Genomic DNA, 24,910 nt, shown 5'->3' with positions numbered 1-24,910 from the left:
GTTGGCCCTTACCTCTTAGTGTTTGGTATCGGACTTGTGCACCACCTCTTAACAGCATCACCTATCACCAGTGAACAGAGCACGTTTTCCTGCCCCGGCCGCGGTGCAAAGGCGGGATAGGCCAACCCTGTTCTGTGCCTTCGTCTGGGAAGCCAAGGGCCGTTTCCGGCAAAAGCCGCCCCAGAGCAGCATGTGCCACTGCAGATGCCTTGCTGAGAGCAGCCGGGCTGAGACCCCGGGGCAGCAGGCGCCAGCCCACCGCGACCTTCAGCCGTGTCCCGAGTGCTGGGGGCCTGGGTGAGGAGGGGCTCGAGCCGACACTCCTCTGCTGACTTACGCCCATGTCCTAGGTGAAGGTCCTGCTGTTGTGGAAGCAAACCTGAGGGTGGGAGCGTGCACAGTGCCACCCGGCCTTGGTAACCTGCTCCTGGGGAAGGGAGCCTTAAAATCGAGTGGGGACGGGGGAGACATGCTGCCCTCACCCTCCAGTGGGGCTGCCGCCAGCGGGAACAAACTCAGAACCCAGCTTTGAACTTTGTACTTTATTTTCACATATATAAAAAAAACCTTGCAAGTTTCAGACAAAACTTCTGGAAATTTACACACAATCCAACAAAACTATATATAAACCGAAGCTTCTGCTTGGACAACACTTGTAGCTCAGGAGTATAGCTCACCACTTGTCAGTGTGTTGGCCGCCAGGCTGCCACACGGCTCGCCGCTCCCGGCAGAGGATGCTGGGGATGCGCGAGGGGACATCTCTCCTGTCACCCAGGGTTAGCCTCAGCCCCTTGCCGAAGGGCTGGGGGGAGACAGGCTTGTGGACAGCATAGCACTGAGAGTACATGACTTAGAGGAAGGAGGGGCTGCGGGGGCTGATCTCGCTAGGAGGAGGCAGGAGGGAGAGCCATGGTTGCAGGCAGAGGGCTGGGACGGGCCACGGCCGCGGAAGCTAAAGGCAGGTTGCCTCCTCGTCTCCCCTCTCCATCACTCAGCTGCTGTAGCACCGGCCTGGCTGTGGGGCCAGAGGTGCCACCGAAGCACAGAAATAGATCAGTTTTACCTGGGGCTGGTAAATGCCCAGCACAAAAAAACCCTGAGACATCGCCAACTGGCCTTGGCCTAATACTCTTTAAATTTGAGGGGGAGGTTCTGGGACCCGCTGTTGCCAGCAGCTATGCAGCCCCTCTAAAAGCAATCCAATTCCCTGGGGAGTGGGGAGAGGGAAGCCCTCCCCCTCATGTCAGCAAGGCTACGCTACAAACCAGAGAACCTAAGCCCTTGGTCTGGCACGGGCCCGAGAGATGGGCACCCCTGTCCTCGCTCTGCCAGGTACTCGCCTCCCGTAGGATCACAGCTACGTGTCGTGGAGCTCCCTTGCCTGCACAGCACCGCCGGGACACGCTGGGCTAAACAACGGGACAAGAACAGCTCAAAGGAAAAGCAAAGCACTAACACCTCCCCAGCACCTGGCAAACACCGCTCTAACACACCACTTCCATTCTTCGCTCATCTAACCTGCACACCGCTACATCTAAGGTGCCTGGGACATCCCGAAAGTAAAAGTAAAATTTCACCAGCTTTTCTGAGCAAGTTTGGGGTAAAACGCATCAAAACCTTCCCACACACGTACAGGACAGATTTCCTGAAAAAGCCTTAAATCCTTCCACCAGGTAGCTTAAGGGGATATTTCTTTCTAACATGGCTGTTGGCTACTCTGTAGTAGTAAGCAAGTCCAGCTTTGCTGCTGCTAAGTTGACAACCTGCAAGCCCACAGTTGAGGTAACAGACAGGTGAGTTCAGGGGGTGTCCCCCGCGCACTGGGTCTCAGCACTGCGATGCAGCAATCGTCTCTGGCCGTGTCCCCAGGCACTGGAGCAGGGGTGGGACAAGGCAATCCAAGAGCAGGAAAGGTTTGAAGGAAGAAAGCACTTCGTAGATTCCCTCTCTAGTTTCTCAGATCGATGTATTTCTCGCTCTTCAGTCCACCAAGACAGAAAGAGGAGGAAAAAAAAAAAAAAAAAAAAAAGAGCAGTTAGGGGTGAATACAAAACCAGGTCCTCTACTGCCAGCGTCTGTGTGACAGACAGCAATGCGATGCGGGAGAGCTGCCAGCCCGCGCCACCCCGTGGCGGCTGAGCATCCGTCCCAGGGCAAGGGGCGGCGAGAGTGAGCTGCAGGGCAGCAGGACCAGGGCGGGGTTCTTGCTTGGCCTAAGGCAAATAAAACTGCAGCGGGCACAGGTGCCGCATCCCTTGACTCCGCAGGACGCGCAAGTGTGGCAAACCCTGCCTTAGCATGGTGACGGTCGAGCACCGATACCGTGAAGCTCGAGCCCCCAGTGGCTCTTGACCCCAGGTGAGAGGTAAGCACGTGGCGCAGGAGACTCGTCTCATCCTTCACCAAGAGCTTTGGCTCAGAGATGCCAGAGCAGGGCCCATTCCTGCAGCCTCCGCTCCAACTCCTGGCCAGAAATGTTTACGTAGTTCCTTCTCCCAGGGCACCCTGGGGAGCCCAGCTCCTGCTCCAAAGAGCAGGGAAGGAGGCAGTGCCAAGCAGGCTGGGCAGAGGGCAGTGTGCTCCCAGGAGGTGCCAGAGGCTGGCACCGAGCAGAGCTGCACGCCCGCAGGGGAAGGCTGCTCCTACGCCCTTGGAGCAGAGAGCCGTGGCTTTGTCACCTCCCCTCCCTCCCACGGCCCCTCTCGAGCGCTGATGGTGGATGATGGAGGCCCATGCAGGGTGGGGAGTGCTGGGAGAGGAGCAAAGCATTACCTCAATGCACCCCCCTACGCTCCTCACCTCCGCTCCCAGCCCCGGCAGCAGCCCTGGCCCTGGGGAAGGGCCGTGCACGACGCTCTGTCCTACCTGGTCTGCGGCAGATCTCTTCTCGCCGTTGGCACCCTGCAGGAGCCCCGCCTCTTCGGAAAGTTTATCTGACTTAACTTCAACTACAATCTTGTCTTTACGTGCCTCTGGCTTTGTGCTAGGGGAGGGAGGTGACAATTTTGAGACATGTTTGTGATACCAAAGAGGGCATGCGGCCGGCTGAGTGAGGCCAAGCCCTGGGGCTCCTTCTCAGGGGATGCTCTGGAGCGGGGCCGGGGCAGAGGAAGGCCGGGGGTCAAAGAGGCTCCAGCTCGGAGAACGCTTTGGGCTGCCCAGCCCCTCCCTGGGGATGGGTCCCTTGGCTGCTCTACCACTCTGCTGTCCTCCTCATCGCCTCCCTGCATGGACAGGGGAAGCAGTGCAGACCCCAGGCTGTGGGAAGCTGGAAGCGCTGCCGAGACCCCAGCGCAGTGCCCCCCGAGGCTGCACTATTGCCTCCCTCTGCGTTGGGCAGGGAGCAGCTGGTGCAATGAGATGGGAAGCATGAGTGATGGCAAGCACCTCTGGCCCCAAGGGCTCCCTGGGAGGGTGGGCGGCAGTGCTTACATGTCCTGTTTCCCAGCGCGGCCACATGGGATCTTGCCTTTCTTGTGTAGGAAGTAGATGACAGATCCCAGCACAGCCACCACAAGGATGCAGACGATGATAGCCACAATGATCACCCCTTTGCTCTCTGATGTCTTTTCATCTAAACACAATGGGAGAGGAAGAAGTTAAGGCTTATCCCACCCTGATGCTCTCCAGCTTCTGCATTATTGCACCTCCTTGGGGGCAAGGAAAGGACCCCTTCCCCCAAAAGAGCACCATGAGGACTCCAGTTCCCGGTGCTTCTCCAGATCCCTGCAGGACGCAGATGTCAGTACAAAAATGCTCCATTAGGGCAGTTTCTGTATGAACATACTTTGCATTCTGCTCCCAGCTGCCATGCCCCTGCATGCTGTAAGAGGATGGCTTACAGAGTTTCCTGCAAGACATCAGGCCATCCCTTTGCTTCCTTGCCCAGTGGCTCTGGGCTGTGAGAAGCTGCACTTGATGGCCTCGCTGGGCTACAGGCTGAGGACAAGCAGGCAGCTTTGACAGTGCTGCAAACAGGTGGAGGCAGAGCTGCTGTTTCCCTTGCGGCTTGGCAGGGAGAGGAGCAGCGACACGTGCGGTGCTGGAGGAAGCAGCCAAGGCTCCCTCCCCAGGCCAGAGGCGAGCATGACTCCCATCGGTGGCATGCTCCCACCAGAGCCTAGGCTGACAGACGCACGCACCCAGCTTGGTGCCGAGACTGACCTTTTCTGATGGACTCCACTGGCAGAGCAGGAAGGGAGGGAAAGAGACAGAGCTCAGCCACGCCACGGCAGCACGGCACACATGGGCACCTGTGCGAGGGGGACTAATACGTGTCTGGCTTCCCGGGGCAGAGGCCAGTGCCCGAGACTCACCCAGCAGCTGGATGTGCTTCTCGCTGACACCCAGCGCATTGGAGACCCTGCACATGGCTCCTGCCCGCAGCAATTCATGGTTCACACGCACCGTCAGGTTGCTGGCGATGTGCTGATTTTCAACGTACTCATGAGCCTGTGAGGGGGGGAGGTGGCAAAGGATTCAGCACCTGAGGCAATGTGCAGCCCCTCTTCAGGTGGCCACAGCCTGGACCCAGCACCCTCCAGAGCTCTCACCGTCCCATTGACATTCCAGTGGACAGAGGGCCTGGGGAACGCGATGGCCTTGCAGGTCAGGTTCACCACCTCATCCTGCCGCACGTACAGCGGGGAGCTGATGGCGACGATCCGTGGCTTCCCTGTGGGGAGGGCGCATCAAGCACCTGAGGCTCTCAGGAGGAAACAGGGCCGATGTTGGGTGGGACAGGACTCTGGCAGGACAGCGTGCCCACACACATGCCGGTTCTTACCCTGAACAGCCACAGCCACCTGCTTGCTCTGCTCCAGCCCAGGCACGCTCGGAGCAATCACCTTGCAGCTGAAGTTGCTGGAGGTTTCAAAGGTGAGGTTGCTCAGGAAGAGCTGGTTCCCTTCCGCGACCTTCCTGCCCTGTTGGGATGTCCCACAACATTGAGCCCTGAGCACCAGGCCCTTCTGTGCGCAGCTCTCCACGATCTGTGGCTGTCACAAAGGGGCTCAGCCCTCCCTCCTGCGCACAGCGAGGGAGCCTGCAAGTACAGGACCTCTCTGCAGTACTGGCCAGAAGGTGAAGAGGTGCAGATGGACAACACAGGTCCATCCAAGGATGAATCCCACCCCTGGCCTCTCTCAAGAGAGATGGAGCAAGCTCCTGGCTCTGCCCAGCTTGCTGCAAAGCCCTGGGTTGCCAAGCCTGAGCGCGACAGTACCCAAATGCCTGCTCACCTTCTCATCCCTCCACTGGTAGTCCAGGGCCACAGGGCTGTGGGCGTCACAGCTCAGCCTCACACTATCCCCTTCGTGAAGGGGTGAGGATGGTTCCATCTTCACACGGACCCCTTCAATGTCTACGAGAGGGACGGAGATGAGGGTAGAGTGAGCAGGAGGGATGGGGCACCCACCACGAGATGCACAGGGCCCTGTCCCCTGCCTTACAGTTCACAACAAGCTCCACATCCTTCTCCAGCTGTCTCATATCATCCAAGTCCAGGGTCTGGCATCTGTACAGGCCGCTGCTGCTCTTATTCACATCGCGCAGGTTCAGCACCCCACTGTTGGTGTCTGCCAGTGAAGTCAGGTCCTGCCAGTTGTCCTCCAGCTGCAGGCAGTGGGGAGAAAGCAGAGCCCTTAGCCCCATGCAGGCACCCTCCATCCCAGCCGATGCATCCCTCTCACGAGGGCCCTCCAGGCAGGGAGCAAGGAGCAGCCAGGACACAGGGGGTCTGCCAAGGGAGAGGTGCAGAAGTCCCCTCTGGTCTCACCTCTCTCTTATAGAAGCTGAAGACAGGTGCTGGGTTCCCATCGGCCTCGCACACAAGTTTTATGTCGTCCCCTTCCTTCACCAGCGTAGAGGATGGCATAACGTGCAGCTTCACATGCTCTGCCGGGTCTGGGGGAGGAGGGAGCAGGGAGGGTCAGTGTGGGGCCCTGCCATGTGGCACTGGGCAGCAGGCATGGCCCCCAGCCCCTGACTCACAGAAGACGGTGACATTGACTCGCCGTGACTCCACAGTGCGTCTCTCTCCCCGCAGCCAGTAGTGCACAGTGCAGTAGTAGAGGGAGTTGCGGTCCTCCCGGGTGACGTGGGCGAAGAGGGTGCTGCTCACTGTGTACAGCCCACTTGACTCACGGGTCAGTGTGGTTGGGATCTTCACCACTGCAGGGGATAGAGCCGCTGTTCCCAGCCCATGGGGAGGCCGCGGGAGGCGAGGAGGGCTCCCTTGGGAGCACAGGGCTCCTTTGGGTGGCCACGGGCTGCCAGTCCCCAGCTAATGAGGCCCTGCATAGCACAAGTGTCCCAGCCGCTCTCCCAAGCAGGCAGGTGTGGTTTCTCATCCCCATCCCCATCCCCATCCCCATCCCCATCCCCATCCCCATCCAACTCACTCTTCTCCTCTGGCTGCAGCTTCTCCCCGTTCTTGTGCCAAGTGATGTTGGGGGGTGGGAAGCTGTTCCTGCTCACGCACTGGGCAATCTGCAGCAGCAGAGAGAGCCTTGGGCACCAGGTGCCCCCATGGGGAGAGGGGAGCGGGGAGCCTGGCATGGCTGGAGCCTCTCCTCACCTGCGAGATATCACTGCTCTGCACAGAGATGCCTCCTGCATTCGGCGTGATCTCAGGGGCCTCAGGGACCTCTGGAAAGAGAAGCCACCTCACGTGTATTAGGAGGGATGAAGCGGGATCCCCCACCAACCCCACAGTGCAGATGCATGACCATGCTGCCCTCCTGCCCCCTCACTCACTGTAGACGTGGAGCTCAGTACGGTTCTCGCCTTCACCGTGGCTGCCTGCCCCGACCTGGCACACAAAGGTCCTGGCGTCCAGCATCGTCACCCTGCTGATGGAGAGGGCCTTGTCCTCCCCCACTGACAGCCGCCCCTTGTAGTCTGTGTTCTCCTCCAGGACCTCACTGCCCGTGATGCGGCACAGCCTCACCCAGTTGTTGCGGTCAATCTGCAAGGCAAGGGGCCAAGGCCAGGCTCATGCAAAGCCCGGGGCTTTCACCTGCCACCCCAGCCCACGGCCCACCACTCCTCTCCCAGGTCAGCACTCACGTAGAACCAGTTGATGTAGGTGTAGGAACCATTTCCAGGGATGTAGAAGTTGCATTCGATCCTGGCCATGCCCCCACTCTCCACTTCGACCACCGCTGGCATGGAGACCTCCAGCTTGCTGGCTGCAGCTGCGGGACAGAGCCTGTCAGGGGTGGGAAGCATGGGGAAGCCCCCGTGTCCGAGCCAACAAGGGAGCTGAGCCCAGGCTGTCCCCATCTCCATCCCCTGAAGGGCGTGGGGCAGAGCTGCGTCCTGCGCCAGCGTCTCCCAGGCACCACATCCCAGCCCAGCGGGAGCGCCAGCCAGGAGCACGGCCCCACTCCTGCCGCCACACTGCCTTCTGCATCCACAGAGAGCCCTCAGGGTCAGGCCACCAACCCTTTCCCCAGAGAGGGGATGAGGCACGCTGTGCTTGCACTACTGGTCTCCCCAGTACACCTGGAGACAACCACCCACCCCACTGCTGTTGCACTCCCCACCAGGCCTGTTCTCCCCACAGCATCCCAGCCTTGCTGACATGGGCAGCAGGACCTCTGAGCCTCCAAATATCCCCCCACACCACCGAGGCAGGGAGCGGCTGCACCCTGCCTGGGGATGGGTATGGGAAGGAGATGCATCTCCACAGCTTGCGAGAGAGCCAGCAGCCTCAACTGGAGCCCAGGGCAGCGCTGATCCCCCTCACACCCCAGAGCATGCATCTACCCCACCCCCCGGTCTGAGCCAGCATCCCAGACCAGCACCCACCGTGCCTTACTGGCCCCAAGGGCCAGGCAAGGAGGTGTCAGGAGGTTAGCGGAGGCAGGGGAAGGGACTGTGTGCTGGAGGCTGAAGGGGCAGCACAAAGGCTGCACCTTCCCGTGGCCCGGGACTGGAGCCCTGACGTCAGCCTGTGCAGCCCCCGCAGCAGCCCCGGAGCTGAGGCATAAATGAGGCGCTGTGTTCCTTCGCAGCAGGACAGGACAGGGCACACAGGGCAGCAGCTCAGGAAGGGTGCCCCAGCCATCTGTGGCTGCCTGCTGCTCCCTTTCGCCCTCCAAGGCAACAGGGCCCATAGGGGAGGCAGCACGCCCCTGAACTCCATGGCTGTGGCGCAGCCGGGACTCTTGGGTCCCTCCCCAAGCTCTGACCCTGCCGCCCAGGCAGGAACCCTGAACCCAGCAGTCAGAGCATCCACCCCTGCAGCGTACCCAAGGCGAGCCCCTCGCTGCTCCTCTGCTCACTGCCCACAAAGCAAACCCAGTGCTGCCCACTCAGCACGGGTGGCACCAGGGACCCGCACCCCCGGTGAGCAGAGCCTGCCCACCCCAGCACCCCACCTTCCCTCCCAGCCCAGCCGCCTGCTCGCCCACAGCAGTAATGGAGCTCCTGGCCACGCTCCAGAGCACAGGGGAAGGTAATGGCTATCGATCCAGGACAGGGAACAGAGCGGCTTCCTGAAGGGCTGGGGGCAAAGTAGCCCCAGCCGGGCACAGCAGAGACAAGGGCTGTGTCACAGCAAGGCTGGGAGGGCCACTGCCACCAGCCCTGTGGGTGCCAAAGCAAGGGGGGTCCGCACACCCTGGGCTGGCACGCAGCCCTGCAGGAAGGTCTGTCCCCCAGCAACAAGGCCAGCCAGCTCGGCACCCACGGCCCAGCCCAGGTATGGGAGCTGGGGACAAGAGGCTGGAGGAAGCCAGCTGTGTCAACAGCTCCCTTGATAGTGCCGCTCGGTAACAGCCACGGAGCCTCGCAAGGGAGGCAACTTCAAAGGGCAATGCCGTGCCCACAAAATACTCTTTGTCTGAAGTGTGTATGTGGTGGCACAGTGCCAAAATGCAGCCAGGAGCCCTTCTGCCACAGCAAAGGCCCTGGCTCACAGGCCCTAGCCACCTTGGGACCCCCCAACAACCAGCTTTTGGCCCTCATCTGCCCCATCGGCACAGTACAGTTGGCACCAAGCAAAGAGGGATGAGCAAAGCACTGCACAGGAAAGGAGGTGCTAGAAAAACAGGTGAAAGCCCCAGAGATAAGCACGTGCTGGGGTCAGGAAGCTGCACGGAACATACGTAGGAAAAGATAACTTTGCACTGGAGGCACCTGCCCACCTGTACAGCTACAACTTGGCTGCCTCTTGCAGCCAGGCACCCGCAGACTTGGGCAAGCCTGAGGCTGGGGTGCACCCCAGCTGCCCCCCTGTACCCTCCCCTGAGCCCTGACACTTCTGGGCTGCAGGTAGCCAGGCTGGGCTTTGGCCCCCCCCATCATTTTTACTCCTTCGGGATGGGCCACAGGCAGAGTCAGCCCCTAGGAGAGGGAGAGCTGCTGGCCCACCCCACTGACCCGCTCGGCATGAGAGCCCTCATCCAAGCAGCGAAGCAGCTGAAACCATGAGCTCAGAGCTGGAGAATGGCTGGCATCTGGGGCTGGTATGAGGCACACGTCCCTCCCACCCATCCACTGCCCTTGAGGAGGTGGACATGGACGCTGCAGCCCCCACCCCGCCTGGAACAAGGACTCACTCCTCCCCAACTCCTCCAGGGCAGGCTGGATACTAGTCCTCCCCCGGCCTGGAAGGAGCACTCAGCAGCACCAGGAGTGTGGCTCGCTGGGGGACACAAGGCCCCCCACAATCCTGGAGACACAAGGCTTCCTCCTGCAGCTCCAAGACCCCACAGCCTGCCAGGCACGTGGGCAAGCTAGAGAGGCACTGGGCACAGGCACCCTGGCATAGCAGGCTCTGGGGACACGGCGATCCTCCCTTGTCCCCAGCGTGGGTGCAGATACTAGCTTGGTGAGAGAACCTCGGCAGGGCTGGAGACCCATCAGCCATGCGTGGAGCAGCCCAGCTGCAGAGCTGAGCTCTAGCCTGCACCGTGCACCCTAAGTGCCTGGCACAGCTCCAGTGGGAGACCTAGAGATCTGGAGAGGACGTCTGCAGCAAGCAAGCAGGGAAGGGAAGAGAGCCTCCGTGCCTTTCCATCTGGCTGGCGGACAGCCGGCCGGCAGCCAGAGCTCCACAAGAACAAAGATTTGCTTTTAGAGCCGGGGAAGGGGGTGGGGAGCAGCACAGCCCCTCCGCCAGCCTCCTGTGGAGCCGAGGTGTGTGGGGAGCCAGCGAGGAGTGCGGCTGCGTTGGCGGTGCAGAGCCCCCAGCACAGAGCCCCCGGCATGGAGCAGTGAGAGGAGGGGCACCACAGGGGTCTGGAGCCACACATGGGATGCCCGAGGTTTCCACGGGTTTCTGTTCCCCTCGCAGGGAAACCAGCTGTGGCCAGACCCCTCCTGCTCCCATGCACACATGCTGCCCTCCTCTGCCCTGGCAAGGCTGCCCTTCCCGCACAGATCCCCGAGCCGGGGCGCCCCAGCTCCCAGGGAGCGGGACCACCTGCACCCCTTCTTCTTCGCCGAGCGGAGAAACAGGGTGCAGAGCCCCAGCCCTGCAGCAAGCAGCACCACCGCCAGCGCCCGAGAGCCTCCGCCCCGAGCCACAGCCCTCGCTGTGCTGGGGACGGGGAGGGAGCCAAGGCTCTGCCTGCAGCAAGGACCGGCACCTTGCACCCCCCAAACCAACCCCACCTCCCCACGAGGACCCAGTCATGCGCAGCAGGAGAGGAAAGGTTCACAACCCCAGCCAGGCAACGACATCCACAAGAGACCTCTCTAACAGCTGGAGATTGCAGTGCAGAAGGGGCCAGGGTGGCACCGGCGGCCCCAGTGTGGGCTCAGCCCCCCGCCCCGGCAGCACAGCGGGTCCCCCGGCCTGCCTGGAAACGGCTTGGCCACGGCCACGCGTGCTTCTGGGAAGCAGCAAGCCCTTCACAGTGGCTGGGCTTGCAAACACGCCGATGCCACCAACAAATAAGGGCCTCGCTTGGCACGTGTGCTGGGAGGAAGGGGATCCCAGCACGAGCTGGGGTGGAAGCAGCCCGCCTTTGGCTCGGGCGCTGAGCTCTCCCGAGGCGCCAACGCCTTCGCAGGCTTCCCCGGCGCCTGGGGCCACCTCCGCAGGACGGCTGGGCAGGGACAAGGCGAGAGGGCGGGAGGGAGCAGCCAGCGCACCGGGACCGCTCCCCGGCCTCCGGCGATGGGAGGGCATGCTGCGGGGAGCAGGGCAGGGCAGGAAACGCAGCCCCCCCGAGGGTGAAAATGGACTGGAAAGAGGATAAAAAAAGAAAGCGTGAAAAAAGCCAAGGGAAACACAGCGCTCAGGGAAAAAAACTCCTTAGAAGGAAAGGGGTGGATGCTTCCTAATAACTCGACCAATTCACTCTGCTGCACACTGAACACACGTGGGGGCACCCCGGCACCCCGCCCCGCATGCCCCTGCCCCACGGAGCGCGGCTGCAGGAGCCTGCCTGGCGCCGGCCACCTCCCCTGGCCACCGGGCCAGCCTCCCCGGGGAGGCAGAGGCCACCCCTCACCCCGCCCTGCCTTAGGGGAGCCTGTAGAGGGGTCCTGAGAGCGCAATGGGGCGCTCCCGGCTCCCCCCGACCCCCAGACCCACCCCCGCCGCCGCGGAGCCCGGGGACGTGCAGGCGAGGCCCTTCGCTCGAGGGGGCCGCTCCCACCGCGGCTCCCCCGGCACCACAGTTTTAACATTCCTGGCCCCAAGCCAGGCAGCGCCCGAAGGGAGTCGGCTCTGCTGGATGCCCGGGCCGGCCCCGGAGCGCCTCTGCGGGGAAGACCCCGCCGGCTGCCGCCCCTCGGAGCGCTCCGCCCGGCCTTGGGAAGGGGAGCCGGGCAGCGGCACGGGGAGAAGGGGCACCCCTGCCCGGGGAACGGCGGGGCTCCGCGGCCCGCCCCGCAGGCGGCCGCACCCGCGGCTCCGCAGCGCTGTCCCCGCCCGACCGCCCCGCAGGTGCGTCCGACCGTCCGCCCCCCGGCTCCGACCGTCGCGTCCCGTCCCGTCCCGTCCCGTCCCGTCCCGTCCCGTCGCGTCGCGTCGCGTCGCGTCCCGGCAGCACCGCGCCCGGCGCCACTCACCGCAGCAGAGCAGAAGGCAGCAGCCCCAGCCCAGGGCGAGCCCGGCCGCCCGCCGCCCCCCAGCCATGCCCGCCGCCGCCGCCGGCCGCCCGCGACTGAGCGGGGCCGCGGGCTGACGTCAGGCGGAGGAGGAGGAGGAGAAGGAGGAGGAGGAGGAAGGCGCGGTACCTGCCCACCGCCCGCGGCCGCTTATCACCCCCCAGCGGCAGCCGGCCGGGCGCCGCCGCGCCGAGCCCCGCAGCGCGTTCCCCTGCGGTCCCCCGGTCCCCGCCGGCAACGCTCGGGCGGGAGCGGGACATCGGCCGGCGCCCCGGCTCTCCCAGACGGCCCCCTTCCTGCGAGCCCCGAGCGAATCCCCCCCTCCCCCGTCTCGGCACGGGCTGTTTTCAGGCATTTCGAGCTCTGCTGGAGGGGCTCGTTCCAGCTGTGCTTTGCAGACCTGCAGCTGCCAGGTCCTGCCTGTCCGGGCTTGCGCAGCCTGATCGCGGCAGACTGCCGGGCGCTGGAGGTGGAATCACCAAGCAGACGCGGCGGAGGGGCCGGGTCGGTTTCCACAGGGGCTCGGGGAATGCTGGAAAGGGGGACAGTCCCCGAGAGTCTCACTTCCAGGCAGTGGATCTGGCTGACACTGCTTCGGGGCAGAATTGACCCCCTCCCCTGCTCAGCCCTGCTCTGCCCCAAAGCCCAGCCACAGCTTCTGGGTCGCGGACTCAAAGATAGGGGGACCAAACCACTCTTCTTCATCCTTGCCTGGTATCTGAGAGACGCCTGGGGACAGTGGGGTCCTTGGGGAGCAGCACGAGGCAGGCGCCATCCCAGGCAGGTCACCGAGGTCTGTGGGGTTTGCGCCCCAACCCCGCTCCACCTCGGCCTCCCTGCACCCGGTGCCCCCAGCCCTGCCGGGAGGCTCTCTGCAAAGCCCCATCCCTGTCCCCAAGGCAGGGCCCCGAGGCACGGCCCCGCTCCGTGGTGCACAGCCAGCCGTGGCCAGAGCCCCCGCGCAGCTGCTGAATAGGGCGGCTGTGGAAAAGCCATTAGTTGCGGTGGCCGGGGCAGCACGCCTGGCCCGGGGCCGGCCCGGGGGCGGAGGGGCTCTCAGGGCTGCACAAGGCTGCTATTATCCGGGGGTAATCACCCAGCCCAAACACAGCCCGGCCCCTCCTGCAGCCCCAAGACAGGCCCCCCGCACGAGGCTGGGGGAGCACAACAAACCTCCCCGGTTGCCCACAGTCAACCATGCAGGACACCCAGGTCCAGTGCCTCTGCCCTGTTGCAGCTTGGCTCTGTGCCTCAGTTTCCCCCCAGGGCAATCAGAGCCAGAGGGGCTATGTCGGAGGACAAAGCACTGGGGTTTTCTTCTCCTTCAAAGCCTTTCTGCCTCCCACACTCTCACTGCCCATTCACACAGGACTCGCTGACCCACGTTCATCCCACCTGAGGACAGGCCCAGCGCTGCCCCAGCATCTCCTGGGAGCAGCAAGAGCACTCCCCTCCAGCTCTTGACTCTGGGCCTCTGAACCTTTGCGTATCCTTTCCTCTCCTCCACTTGCTTTTCCTGCAGCGTGGGCTGCGCTACAAGTCCCAGGCAGCATGAGCTGCACCTCTACAACCACCCTGAGCCACTCTGGGGCAGGGCTGCAGGTTCCCCTGGGCCACAGCATCCCTCCTGGCCATCCCCAAGCACCTCTCACCCCACCAGCCCCTCCAGCCCCAGCAACCCTGTGCTGGGCCCCAGCCCCAGCCCTGCTCCCCGGCTGGTGCCATGCAGTGGCCCTTCCTATGCCCTCCTCCTACCTTCTCTGTGTGTCTGGCCAGCCCCCCCCCAACACTTTTCCAGCCAAATAGACTTGATGATTCATCGGAAATGATTAAATTTTTTCCCCGTGAGATTAGTTGCTTAAAATGGCAATGCTGGGCAGGCATAGGGCTCATAGCCCTGGCGTTGCTGTGCAGAGGGGAGGCCTCCTCCCAGGCGGCAGGTTCGCTGGGAGGAACAAGTGCAGGGGAGCTGTGCCGTCACACACAGACTGCTCGCGAGATGCTCTCCAGCATGGCTGTAGCGTGGGGATGCTCTTGCAGCCGATGGTGGCAGGAGCTCCCTGTCTGGAATGGGAACAGCCACCCCTTGCATGGGTGCCCACGCCTCAGGGACCCCCTGACAACATGCTCACACTTTGCTCTCCCTCCAAAGGGCAGGATGCGGCACCAGAGGAGCCTCAGGCTCTGCTGCCCTTAGAGGAAGGAGAAGGATGTTCCATTTTGCTCAAAATACCATGATTTAAGCCCTGCAAATGCCACCCTGTGAGGGAAGAGGGCCCGAGGGGTCCTGCTTTCCCGCGGGAAAGCATCCACCGAGTCAAACAAACAAGTGGGAGAACCCAGATGACACACTGCTGGTGCATTTTGTTCTGGTGCTAACTTTTATTCTGTGTTAAAAATAAAGCAAAATGTTGCTAATAAAACCTCAGAAATTTCCCAGCAGTTGGAAAGGGCACTGCCGCTCCCTGGAGAAAACAGGCTGGCCAACCGCTGCAGCGGGGAGCGTGCCACCCTGAAACAGCCTCCTGCTGTTACAGCAACCGCAACGGCCGTGCCTCCAGTTGGTCAGGCTTCTGCTTTTCAAACTGTTTAACTTTGAAGAAAACTTTTTTTTTTTTCCCCACTACCAAGCTAATGGTTCTGGGGAAGACAGGCAGGATTTGAAAGCAAGGCCCTGCTGCCCTCACAGCTGGCATGAAATCACCCCGCTACGCTGTGTGTGGCACCCGGTGGGCTCGGGGTCTCTGCGTGGGGAGCACAGCAGGCTGGCCACCTTCATCTTCCCTCTGTCGCTTTATCTCACGCCTTCTTATTTATTTGCTTGCTTAATGGATTTGGCTTCGGCCCCCATTCACTGCTGTGCAAACAAACAGTGTGGATTAGGCTCCCGTGTCGCAGTCCCACGCACACAGCCAGGGTGGGAAGGTCAGGGCACACAGGTCCGGCCCCAGCCGAGGCACGGAGCAGCTCTCGCTCTCTGGCAGCTGAGGGAATATGGGCGTTTGGGGTCCCAGCACTCTCCTCCTCCAACCCTCCTGCCACCTCTTGGGTGCGAGGTTGCGCCCGGGCAGGCGGCTCTGCCCCTGGGGATGGTGGGACTCGCAGAGCTGCCAGACAGCCGCTCCTCTCTGCGGGAAACCTGGGCACCGCAGGACAGCTCGTGGGCGCAGCCTGCCCAGGGCACGGCTGATTACCTCGGTGTCATCTGAGCGTTGCAGGTTGCAGGCAAGATCTGGAAGTGTGTAATTGCGTTTGCCTTTCTCCTCTGGCTCCCGCTGAGCGTGGCTCTGTGCAGCCGGAGAGGAGTGATGGCCAGTGTGCAGAGCCAGGCATGGGCCTGGGGCTGAGCACAAGGCTGCATCCCAGCACACACTTCAGCCCCTTCCACCTTTCCCTGCCCTCCCAGCGAGACCCGTGGGGCTCAGCTGGGCCCTGCCAATGTTGCCGGAGGGAGCCGGCCGCAGTGTGGGCTGAGCCGGCAGGCAGCATTCTGCTCTCCTGCTGTGCATGCCCTGACATGCTGCTTGGCACACCCCAGGTGGGGACGGGGGGCCCTGTGCCTTCCTCAGCCCCTGCAACCCCTGAGCATGCTGATGGGGCCCAGAGCAGCCCAGGTGGCTCACGAGAGGTCTGCAGGGTGCCTGGGGAGCTCAGTGTGCTGCCTGCCTCCCCACAAGCCCCTCGCCAGCGCCGGTGAGCAATGAGCTGTCAGCTGGCGCTGGTTCTTGTGCGGCTCCAGGGTGGATGAAAGGCAGACGTGCAGGGCGGAAGCCGGCTGCCACGTCCGCCCAGGCCTGCACCTCTTCACACAACACCGTCAGGGCCGAGAGGGGCCCCACTCCCCAGGGAAGGGACGGGATGCGGGCCAGCGCCGTGCTTTCCCACACTGCCCAGGAACGGCTCACTGCTTCCCCACCACTGGGGCATGGCAGTGCTGCGGCTCACTGCCTCTGGCAGAAAACCCCCAGGGCACCTTCCCACCGGCCCCTGGTGCCACATGTTGGGGTGCCTTAGGGCTCATGCAATGCACTGCGGTCTGGGGTAAGTACAGGGACCTGCCTGGGCTGTCCAACCTCTTGCTCCCCATTCCCTGGGTAGAAGACTGCGAGGGATGGGGTATCAGATGTGCCATGAGGGCAAAGCTGCCTTGGGGTACCTCCACACGCTCTCTGTCCACTGCTGGGAGCCTTCTTCGACGCCCCTGTCCTACAGCTCAGGAAAACACCTTCTTCCACCCCCCTTCCTCGGCTGAGCTCCCAGTGGCTTCTTTGTGTCTCTGCTCTCCTTCCTCTCTTCTGCAGGGCCTTTATGTAGGGATTATTAACCATGGCTACGGGGCCTTTGTTTAGGAGGGGCCGGGAGTGGGAGCCGGGTAAGGGGCTGGGCGGGCAGAGGAAGGAAGGACGTGAGCGGAAGGGGGGAAGGAAGGTGACATCTGAATTTCTGTGCCGGAGGAGCGCAATCTCCTGCGGCAGCTGCGTGGAGATGGCTTGGGGCTCGGCGGATGCAGAGCAGTGGCAAAGCCCCAAAGAGCTGGCGAGGGTCACCCAGCCCCATGCCATTCAAAGCGCTGTCCCCAGCATCAGCCCCGCTGATAGTGCCACTGCCAGAGTGCCAGGACCTCCATCTGCCCTGCGAGGGCTGGCTTGTGGCATGCAAGCAACATGGGCTTGGCCACGCTCTGCAGGGAGCAGTGCCGGGGTGTCGAGGAAGGCTGTGGAACCATGCAGCCTTCCCCTCGCACCCTGCCCTGCCCCGGGGGCCCGACCCTCGCTCTGTGTGGGGCAGACAGACAAGGACAGCTGGGGAAGAGAGCGCTCCTGAGGAAACCTTAGCCAGCCGGCAGCCACCGCCAAGGTGCAGGGGGAAGGAGCCCTCCACCCAGGGCTGGCCTGTCACTGGGCATCCCAGGGGTACAGGCTAACCCATGACCCGGAGCAGGTGCAGTCCTGGGACAGCGTGCAAACAGCCACGTACTGCCCTCTTGCTCACACGTGTGCAGCCAGGCTGGGCTGGTCACGTATGTTCTCCAGGACCTCTCCCAGTCCTGATGCAATGCTGCCCTGGTGCGAGGGTCAGGCTTTGGGGCTGGGTGGGATGGGGACTGATGGGGCAGCAGGGGGAAGCCGGGAGCCCCGGGACAGCTATTTATAAACCGGCCTTTTCCTTCAGAAGACTTCCGAGTTCATCTCCCCCCAGTGCTGGCTGGAAAAAGGCCCCATTGTCTCGGCGCCAGATGGGCCGGGGCCGGGCACTCGCCCACACAATGGTGTGGATTATGCACCCGGCCGCCGGGGGTCCGGCAGTGGGACGCCTGGGAGGAGCAGCTGCCGCCAGCGTGGCAACCCCACGGCACGAGCTGCCGGGCCGAGAGCGAGGCACGAATGGGTCCCGGCTGTGCTCACTTGTCACCCCTGCTAACACCACACAGCTCTCGTGCCACAACTCTCTGGGGGAATGGGGAGGAGGAACACCCCCGCTCTGCACTCCATGTCACCCAGTTTTCCCAACTCACTGCAGTGTCACTGGGCGGTGTTCTCCGCACTGCCAAGAAAGGGAGGAAAAGCCAGCGTGGGGACCCAGCATCACCCCCTGTGCTTGCCTGTGGCCCCAGGCAGTGAAGTCTTTGTCCCGGCTTTGTCTGCAGGGCTTGGGGCTCCCCCAGGACAGCTCATTAGGATCGACTGCAAGAAAGCATAGTGGGAGATTAGCCCCAGGCAGGTGGCGAGGCCAGCCCCGTCTTTGGGGGAGCCCCTCTTGCACCCATGGGCTGCGGAGGATCCCTTTGGAGGGCCTTGGGGAAGGCTCTCTGCTGCTGTGACGGCACATAGAGTAGTGGGGAGGGCAGATGAGGGCTGTCTAGGAGACAGCAGTCCCCGTGCCACCTCCCTGTGCCGCTGGCTCTGCACCCTGCTCAGCCCCACAGTAACGGGGACATGCTGCAGCACCAGAGCCCAGGGGAATCGTGGGGCTGGCCGGGCTGAGCAGGGATTTCTCCTTGCAGGACTTTCCCATGGAAGAGGACTTGCTTTTCCCAGGGCCATCTGGCCAGGCTCCAGGAGGAGAGAGATATCCCAGCTCCCTTCGTGGGGAGACACACAGCCCTCCAGAAACACATCGGGCAGCCCTCCTGCTCCCACTCTTCCACCAGTCTGCAGGGCAAATAAAGGCAGGCAAGGTGCCCACTGCCAGGGACACTGGGAGACAGGGGCACCCTCCAGCTCCTGAGCCTTCCCACTGGCTGTCCCCGGCAGCCCCAGCCATGCAGCATGCAGGGCGGATGCCGGCTGTCGTTCCCTGCCAGCAGGGATGCGTGCGGTGGGGGATACCATCAGCTGCACCTCCAAGGCTAGGCGAAGGCCATAGGAAGAGCAAGCCAAGCCATCCTGGAGCTGATCCCAAGTGGGGACGGGGGACTTTCCTGGAGCGGATGCACCAGAATGAGCTATTGTTCCAGCCTGGCCTGTGAGCACCGGGAGGCAGAGACCCGCTACTGTGCTGAGGCATCTGCCTGGCCCTTGGCGAGAGCATCTTGAGGGGACCCAAGGTAAGGCCGCTGGCAGTGCCCAGGAGGACCATGCTGGCTGGCTTCTCCCAGGCACTGGGGCTGCCACATGGCCAGAGGCCCACAGGCAAGGGTACCCTGTGGATGGTCCTAGCTGCCCGGCCAGCCGTGAGTGTGCTGGGAGCACTGGAGTGATGCCAGTGGGACCCACACCCCAGAAACTCCCTTCCTGCCTCAGGGCAGTGGCAGGGCAGGATGTACCAGCAAGGGCATGGGGAGGCAGGGGAAGATGCTGAGGCTTGGAAAGCTGTATTTGCCCAGGAGAGAGGCCTGGAGAGAGCTATGGTGGTCCTTAGGACCATCTCCCCACTCCGCAGCTGCAGGCTGTGCTGCCAGCCCTTTGTCTGCCTCCTTTTTCCCATTCCTCTGCTACCCACAGCCTGTTCCCAGCCAGTTTGCTGGGACCTGCTCAGGGTGTGATCCCCCAGTACTACCAGCCTGGCTGCAGGCTCCGCACAACCTGGACCCCAGAGCACAGGGTCCTGACTCCCCCCAAGCATGCTGGGCTCCAGAGAGCTCCTCACGCACCATGGCACCTGACCCCAGGGTTGCTCCCTCCCTCCCTCTGCTTCCAGCTAAAAGCTGCAAGGACGCAGCGGCTAAAGGGCCGAGGCAGCCCTACAGCTTGCTTCCTCTGGCTGCTCCGTTTCCCCGAAATGTGGGGCGGCTGCCCAGCTGCGGTGAGCTCAGCACCGGGAAGGCAGCTCAGAGGCATGATGCAGCAGCAGCCCTGCTGCCGGGCTCGGTGCCAGCACAGCCAGTGCACCACACAGCCCCTGCCCGGCAGTGGGTCTCCAGGCAGGGCTGCCTGTGGGGCAGGCAGGGGTGCACACACATCCCAGGGTCCTGCGCCCGCAGGGTAGGCTGTGGTGGCCGTGGTTAGCACCAGCGCAGCCCGGTTAGCACCAGCGCAGCCCGGTTTACAGCAGCGCCCCGTCTACCCTGTGCCAAATGAGCACTGAGAAAGTGACAAGGGGAGGGGGCGCACAAGCGGGGCACGTACTGTCCCGCTGCCGGCAGCTGCCATGGGCACAGCTGGGAGCGTGGTGGCATCGCGCCCAGACCTCCAGCAAGTGCAGGGACAGCTGGGGGGACCCTCCTTGCAAGGAGGAGTCCTGGCCACGGCCCAGCTGCTGGGTACCCTGGCAGAGACCTCTGTCCCCCCTGCAGGGCCCCAGGGAGGCATTTTCCTTCTCTGCACCCCAGCCTTGCAGCCCCTCCACCAGGAGCCCCGCTCTGTTCTGCTCCAGCCAAATCGGTGTTCCAGCCTGAACCGATCCCCTGGGTGATCCCAGCCCCTTTCCTCCCTCCTCACCCTGTGCCAGGGTGCCTGAGCCCTGTGCTTCTCTCCAGCAGGTCTGGAAGTTGCGGAGCTGGACAGGCTACGGCAGGGGAGAGCAGGCACAGGCTCCCCTCTCCCCCATGGAGCACGGAGCAATGACAAAGAAGCCCTGCTACGGAGCCGCAACCTCTAAACCCTGCAGCCCCTGCCCCTCTCTGGCACTGCAGCGGGGACCCCACCAGCGCACGGTGCCCTGGGCATGGCAGGGGCCCGGGCAGGCGCTGGGAGCAGGGAGGGGGAAGCAGGTGCAGGGCTGGAGGCAGGGAATGAGTGGAACACACCCAGCCCTTGGCTCGGCTCTTTTTTTCCTTCTGTTTGGTAGAGCAATGAGAAATCCAAACATTACCATAAATGCTGAAAGCATCCTGGCTCTGTCACGTGGGCACGGGCGCGTACATCGCTGGGGGATCCAGGCACCCACTGCGAGGGAGTCCACAGCCGAAACCGGCCAGGCAGGGAGGCGACAGGGCTGGCAGAGAGCCAGCCAGCAGGACAGGCCCCAGGCAGGGACAGACAGAGAGACAGATGCAGATCTGCCATCCCAGCAGCCCATCCAGTGCTGCAGCTGGAGGAGAGCACCCAGGAGTATCAGCCAACACAGAGCATGCCAGAACATGACGCCGACCCCGGCTCCTGCCCCAGCTCAGGGTGTTATGGGGGGAACAGATATGGGGGAAGGGGCAGGTGGCGGCAGGAAGGGGACTGCAGCGTCCTGCTCCCTCAGGGCTCCTCCCTTGCTACCCAGGGGTGCTGCACTTCCTTCCTTGGCCCCATGCTGGCCGGTTCCTCCTGGAGCTGCAGATGTCTTTCCCATGGGTCATCTGCTCCGCTTGCTTTCCCCTTCCTTAAAAAGCCTTGGGCTCCAGGGCTGTTTTTTCCTGAGCTTGTCATCACCGTCAGGGCTGCGGGACTAGACCATCTCCTGGGGCACAGCGGAGCGAAGGCCAGAGATGCTAGCAGCCCCATGCCCTGCCCAGGAGCCGGCAGGAGCTGCTCTAGGGCTGTAACCTTGGGCCAGGCCACGACCGTGGGTTTATTCTGGGACCTCCTGCAGGAAACTGCTTGGTGGGTGAGAGGAGCGCTGCCCTTGGGCTGATCCTGTCCCAAACACTGCTGCCCGCGGGACCCAGCGAGTGAGTGCAAACCTTGCCTGTGCCAGGGCTGAGGCTGTCACAAACTCATCATATGTGTGGCCCTAGGGACCCCGTGGGTGGTGGGTGCCCCCCACGCTGCTGGAAACCAGGGTGACGGGGCCGCTGTCATGCCCTGGGTCCCCCGCCCTGCTGGGAGCGGGCGCGAGCCACCCCGGGCTCCGCGGCGCCGCCGCCAGTTAAAAGAGCGCTGATGGCCCTTTAAATGCGCGCCAATGGGCGGGGCCTGTCCCGGTGGCGACAGCCAGCCGGAGGCGCCCTGCCCGGCAGCGGCCACGCCCCCATCGGCCGCGCCCCCGCCGCGTCCTCCGAACGGCCCAATGGGCGGCGGGGAGGGGCGGGAACCTCGCCGCTGATTGGTCCGGCGTCTCGCGACCGACCGAGTGAAGATGGCGGCGCCCAGCGCCGGGGGCCCCCCATGGGGCCGCGGCTGACGGCCCCGTAAGGGCCCCGGGGGGCGCCTGGCCGCAGCCCGGGCCCGCCCGCCCGGCCGCCATGGACCTGCTGTTCCTGCTGCTCCGCGGCCTGCGGATGGTCCTGGACCTGCTGGTCCTGGTGCTGGACGTGAACTTCTTCCTGGTATCCTCGCTGGTGTCGGCGCTGTTCTGGTTGCTTGCCGCGGCCTGCAGCCTCCCCGCCGCCGCCGCTGCCGGAGCGCTGGCCTGCTGGGACGGGCTGCTCTTCTCGCTGGCCTCCCTGGCCCGGGCGGTCTGCGGCCTGGCGCTGGGCGCCCTGCAGTGGCCGGCCGGCCTGCTGCGCGGCTGCTGCTGCGGCCTGGAGGGGCTGAAGGTGGCGGGGCACCTCCTCTCGCACCTGGGGCTGCGGAGCAAGGAGCTGCTGCACCGCGGGCTCTGCAGCCTGATGGGCTGTGGCCAGGCCCTGGCCAGGCAGGTCGGCGAGGGCCTGGCCATCGGCACCAGCCTGCTGGCCTACCTCGTCAACAGCCTGGTCAATGTGTGCCTCATAGGTACGCAGAACCTCTTCACCCTGGTCGCAGCCCTGTGGGACTCCATCGCTGGCCCCTTCCTCAGAGTCACAGACCTGGTGGCTGCTTTCCTGGCGCATGTCTCCAGTGGTGCCATCGCTGTGTCCATCCTGCTGTGGTCACCCTGCCAGCTGGCCTTCGAGCTCCTGGCCTCCATTGCTGAGCTCTTCATCAACATCTTCTTCGTGAATATTTATGGCCTAGGCTTGCTTCTCCTCGTTATTGTTGTCAGCACCTTTGTCTTCAACCCCGGGCTGCTGTGGACACTGATAGACTATATGCTGGGCTACTTCACCATGCTGCCTTCCTACCACCGCTTGCAGCGGGATGTGTGGCGGCTCTATCAGGTGGCAGTCCTGACACTGGGTATGGTCATGACCTCCCAGGCCTGGCGCAGGTTGGTGGATTGGAGTCTGCAGGTGACCAACTGGAGCCGAGGAGGCAGAACAATGAATCGGGAAAGCAACCAGCGAGGGGCAGCTGCGCCTGCCCCGAGGCCCACAGCACCTGGCAGGCTGATGCTGGCAGGGATCGGCCAGCTGCCAGCTGAGCACGAGGACCAGCTAGATGCAGAGCAGGTACCACAAGCACGTCCTGCTCTGAGTCGAAGTGGCCTGGCAGGGCAGCGTCGCCAGCCACCCAGGGAGGAACCAAGCACCTCCTGGGGGAAAACTCTGAGGAGGCAGCAGCTGAACGCAGCAGCTGGGGATGGTGAGGGTGCTCCGGATAATGACCCCTGGATGCTCTTGAAAGAACAAGAGGAACGTAAGAAATGTGTCATCTGTCAAGACCAAACCAAGACAGTCCTGCTTCTGCCCTGCAGGCACCTGTGCCTGTGTCAGGAGTGCACGGAAGTCCTCCTGCAGCAGGCCATCTACCAGCGCAACTGCCCGCTGTGCCGCCAGATGATCCTCCAGACACTTAACGTGTACTTGTGAGCCCAAGGGGTGGGTGGCTTGGGTCATTTTCCCAGGAGGTCAAGGGCACCCCTGTCTGCCTCTTGCTGGGAAGGAGAACTTCCCAGGACTGCCTTGAGCAGCTTCCAAAGAACTAAGGATGGTGCTGAAAGGGCAAAAGGCTGTCGGGGGTGTCTGCTAGCTACACTTGCTACGTAACTAGATTGTAGCTCTTGCTAGCAAGCACAATAACTGATCTCTGCAGCAGGGTGAGAGTTATCTTTTTTTTTTTTTTTTTTGACAACTTTTGCTGTTTCAGGGCCTGTTGCCTCAAGCCTGCAGCAGTCTGAGATCCAAAGCAGAGCACAGAAAGATGCTCTGGTCCCTCCTAGCCAAGTCTGATGGAAAGGTTAAAGGCTGTGCCCTTCTGGGAATCGTAGGGGCTGGTGCAAGGCAAAGGAGGGGTTTTCCCAAGGTCTGGCCAGAAAACTACCTGGCAGACTGCATTCAGGCCGCTGTTTCATCTTCCCTGCATCTAAGTGGGGGAGCTCCCTGGGAATGGAGAAGTATGCCCCTTTTCAAGGCCCTGAGAGAGCTAATGAGCACACTCAAGCATTTTAGGCTTTGCTACCAGAGCACTGAGCCTAGCTCTCAGCTAGAGAACAGCAGATTTTCTGCGTTACTTCAGTATCCCAGCCACCGTGGCTTTGGTTTTTGAGCTTCCTGTTCCCCTTGCCAGGACAATGAGGAGCTGCGATGAACGCGGGCTCCCTGCAGGCCAGTTGACTGCAGAGCTCAGTGTTACTGCTGCTTCCATGCATCAGCTATGCAAGACTAGCAAGCACACATCAGGTTACTCACCTGGGGAGGCTGGAAGGAGTTACTCTTTCTGCAGGGGTGGTGGTGCTTCTTGGGGAACCTGAGGGGTGGCTGGCTGGCCAGTGCTCACAACCCGGGCAGCAGCAGCAGCAGCACAAGTCTGAGCCAATACTGGGGAATCCTCTCTACATAACATGCAATTTCTTCAGGCTCAAAGTGCCATGGAACTAAGTGGTTTACACTGGTACTTGCTTGCTGCTTCCCAGGCTGGGCTGGCTAGAGGGAATAACTCTTTGGGAGGAGAGGGACACCCCAAAGCTCCTGGGAGCCCACTGAGACATTCCAGCTCCAAGCAGAAGTTCTGCAGATCTGTGCTGTGGATCTGCAGTTGTGTGCATGGAGCAGTACCAGGACCATGGCTGTCTTTGATTAGGGCAGGGTTACACTGCTGTTGTCTTACTGTATGTTAGAAATGTAGCTAGTTTTATTTAAAAGTGTCCCCAGAAGTCCAAAGAGGGCATCCAATCCTGGCTGGGGAGGCCTGAGATGGCTCATCCCAGCTTGGTCAACCAGCACCATTCCAAGAAATTGCTGGGCTCCAAGAGGGCCTTGCACTAAAAATCTTTTCCTTTTCCCGCTGCTCGCCTGAGGTCATCCACATGCCACAGCCAATTTTGGCTGGAGCCAGACTGGAGAGAGTCTTGACTCCTGGACTGCAAGCCAAGAGCCTGAGGGCAGCTGGCATGGTCTTCCTTCTCTATTCTCCTTCTTGATTAGTGATTTAAGCCAAAACAAAGGCAGCAGAGAGACGCCAGGCCAGGCCATGCTGAGTGATGTCTCTAGACTGTAAACCTGAGTTGTGGTAAGATATTACCTTGTTGGAGAGTGGCTTTGCTCTGGGAGGCACTGCAGGGGCTGGTTGCCCCCACGTTTGCAGGGGGGCTGGAGGGACTCCCTGGGCCAAGCTGGGCTCTTGAGCACTAATGGGTGTTAGAAGGGCCTGGCCCCAGGGCTGTCAGCTGCTTCCACCTCACTTTAGAGAGATACAAAGCTCCCTGCCCAAGCCCCCTTGCTCGGCCTCTT

At 62.6% G+C, this 24,910-nt stretch overlaps 2 protein-coding genes across 3 annotated transcripts; one reads left to right on the top strand and one right to left on the bottom strand.

The window, feature by feature from the left end:
* Positions 1-527: 527 nt before the first annotated feature.
* Positions 528-12,108, bottom strand: MCAM (melanoma cell adhesion molecule). 2 transcript variants are annotated; one of them, XM_082493829.1, is made up of 15 exons: positions 12,031-12,108; positions 7,069-7,196; positions 6,757-6,967; positions 6,578-6,648; positions 6,402-6,489; positions 5,992-6,171; positions 5,777-5,904; positions 5,451-5,613; positions 5,241-5,362; positions 4,787-4,925; positions 4,554-4,675; positions 4,317-4,452; positions 3,433-3,574; positions 2,866-2,983; positions 528-1,978 (listed from the first exon to the last, which is right to left on the bottom strand). In XM_082493829.1, exons 1-15 carry the CDS (start codon positions 12,095-12,097, stop codon positions 1,949-1,951), a joined length of 1,845 nt encoding a protein of 614 aa, XP_082349955.1. In that variant the 5' UTR covers positions 12,098-12,108; the 3' UTR covers positions 528-1,948. The 2 variants fall into 2 exon arrangements, with proteins under 2 accessions (XP_082349955.1, XP_082349956.1); XM_082493830.1 differs by lacking the exon at positions 2,866-2,983.
* Positions 12,109-21,622: 9,514 nt separating this feature from the next.
* On the top strand, positions 21,623-23,050 carry RNF26 (ring finger protein 26; the record flags this gene model as incomplete). Its single annotated transcript, XM_082493950.1, has 1 exon — positions 21,623-23,050. One exon carries the CDS (start codon positions 21,623-21,625, stop codon positions 23,048-23,050), a length of 1,428 nt encoding a protein of 475 aa, XP_082350076.1.
* Positions 23,051-24,910: the final 1,860 nt, after the last annotated feature.

This window comes from Vanellus vanellus, assembly GCF_965231255.1.
Source record: "Vanellus vanellus genome assembly, chromosome: 21".
In the NCBI taxonomy this organism is placed as follows: domain Eukaryota; kingdom Metazoa; phylum Chordata; class Aves; order Charadriiformes; family Charadriidae; genus Vanellus; species Vanellus vanellus.
Note: the sequence above shows the minus strand (reverse complement) of the source record. Positions and strands in the feature narration are given on the sequence as shown.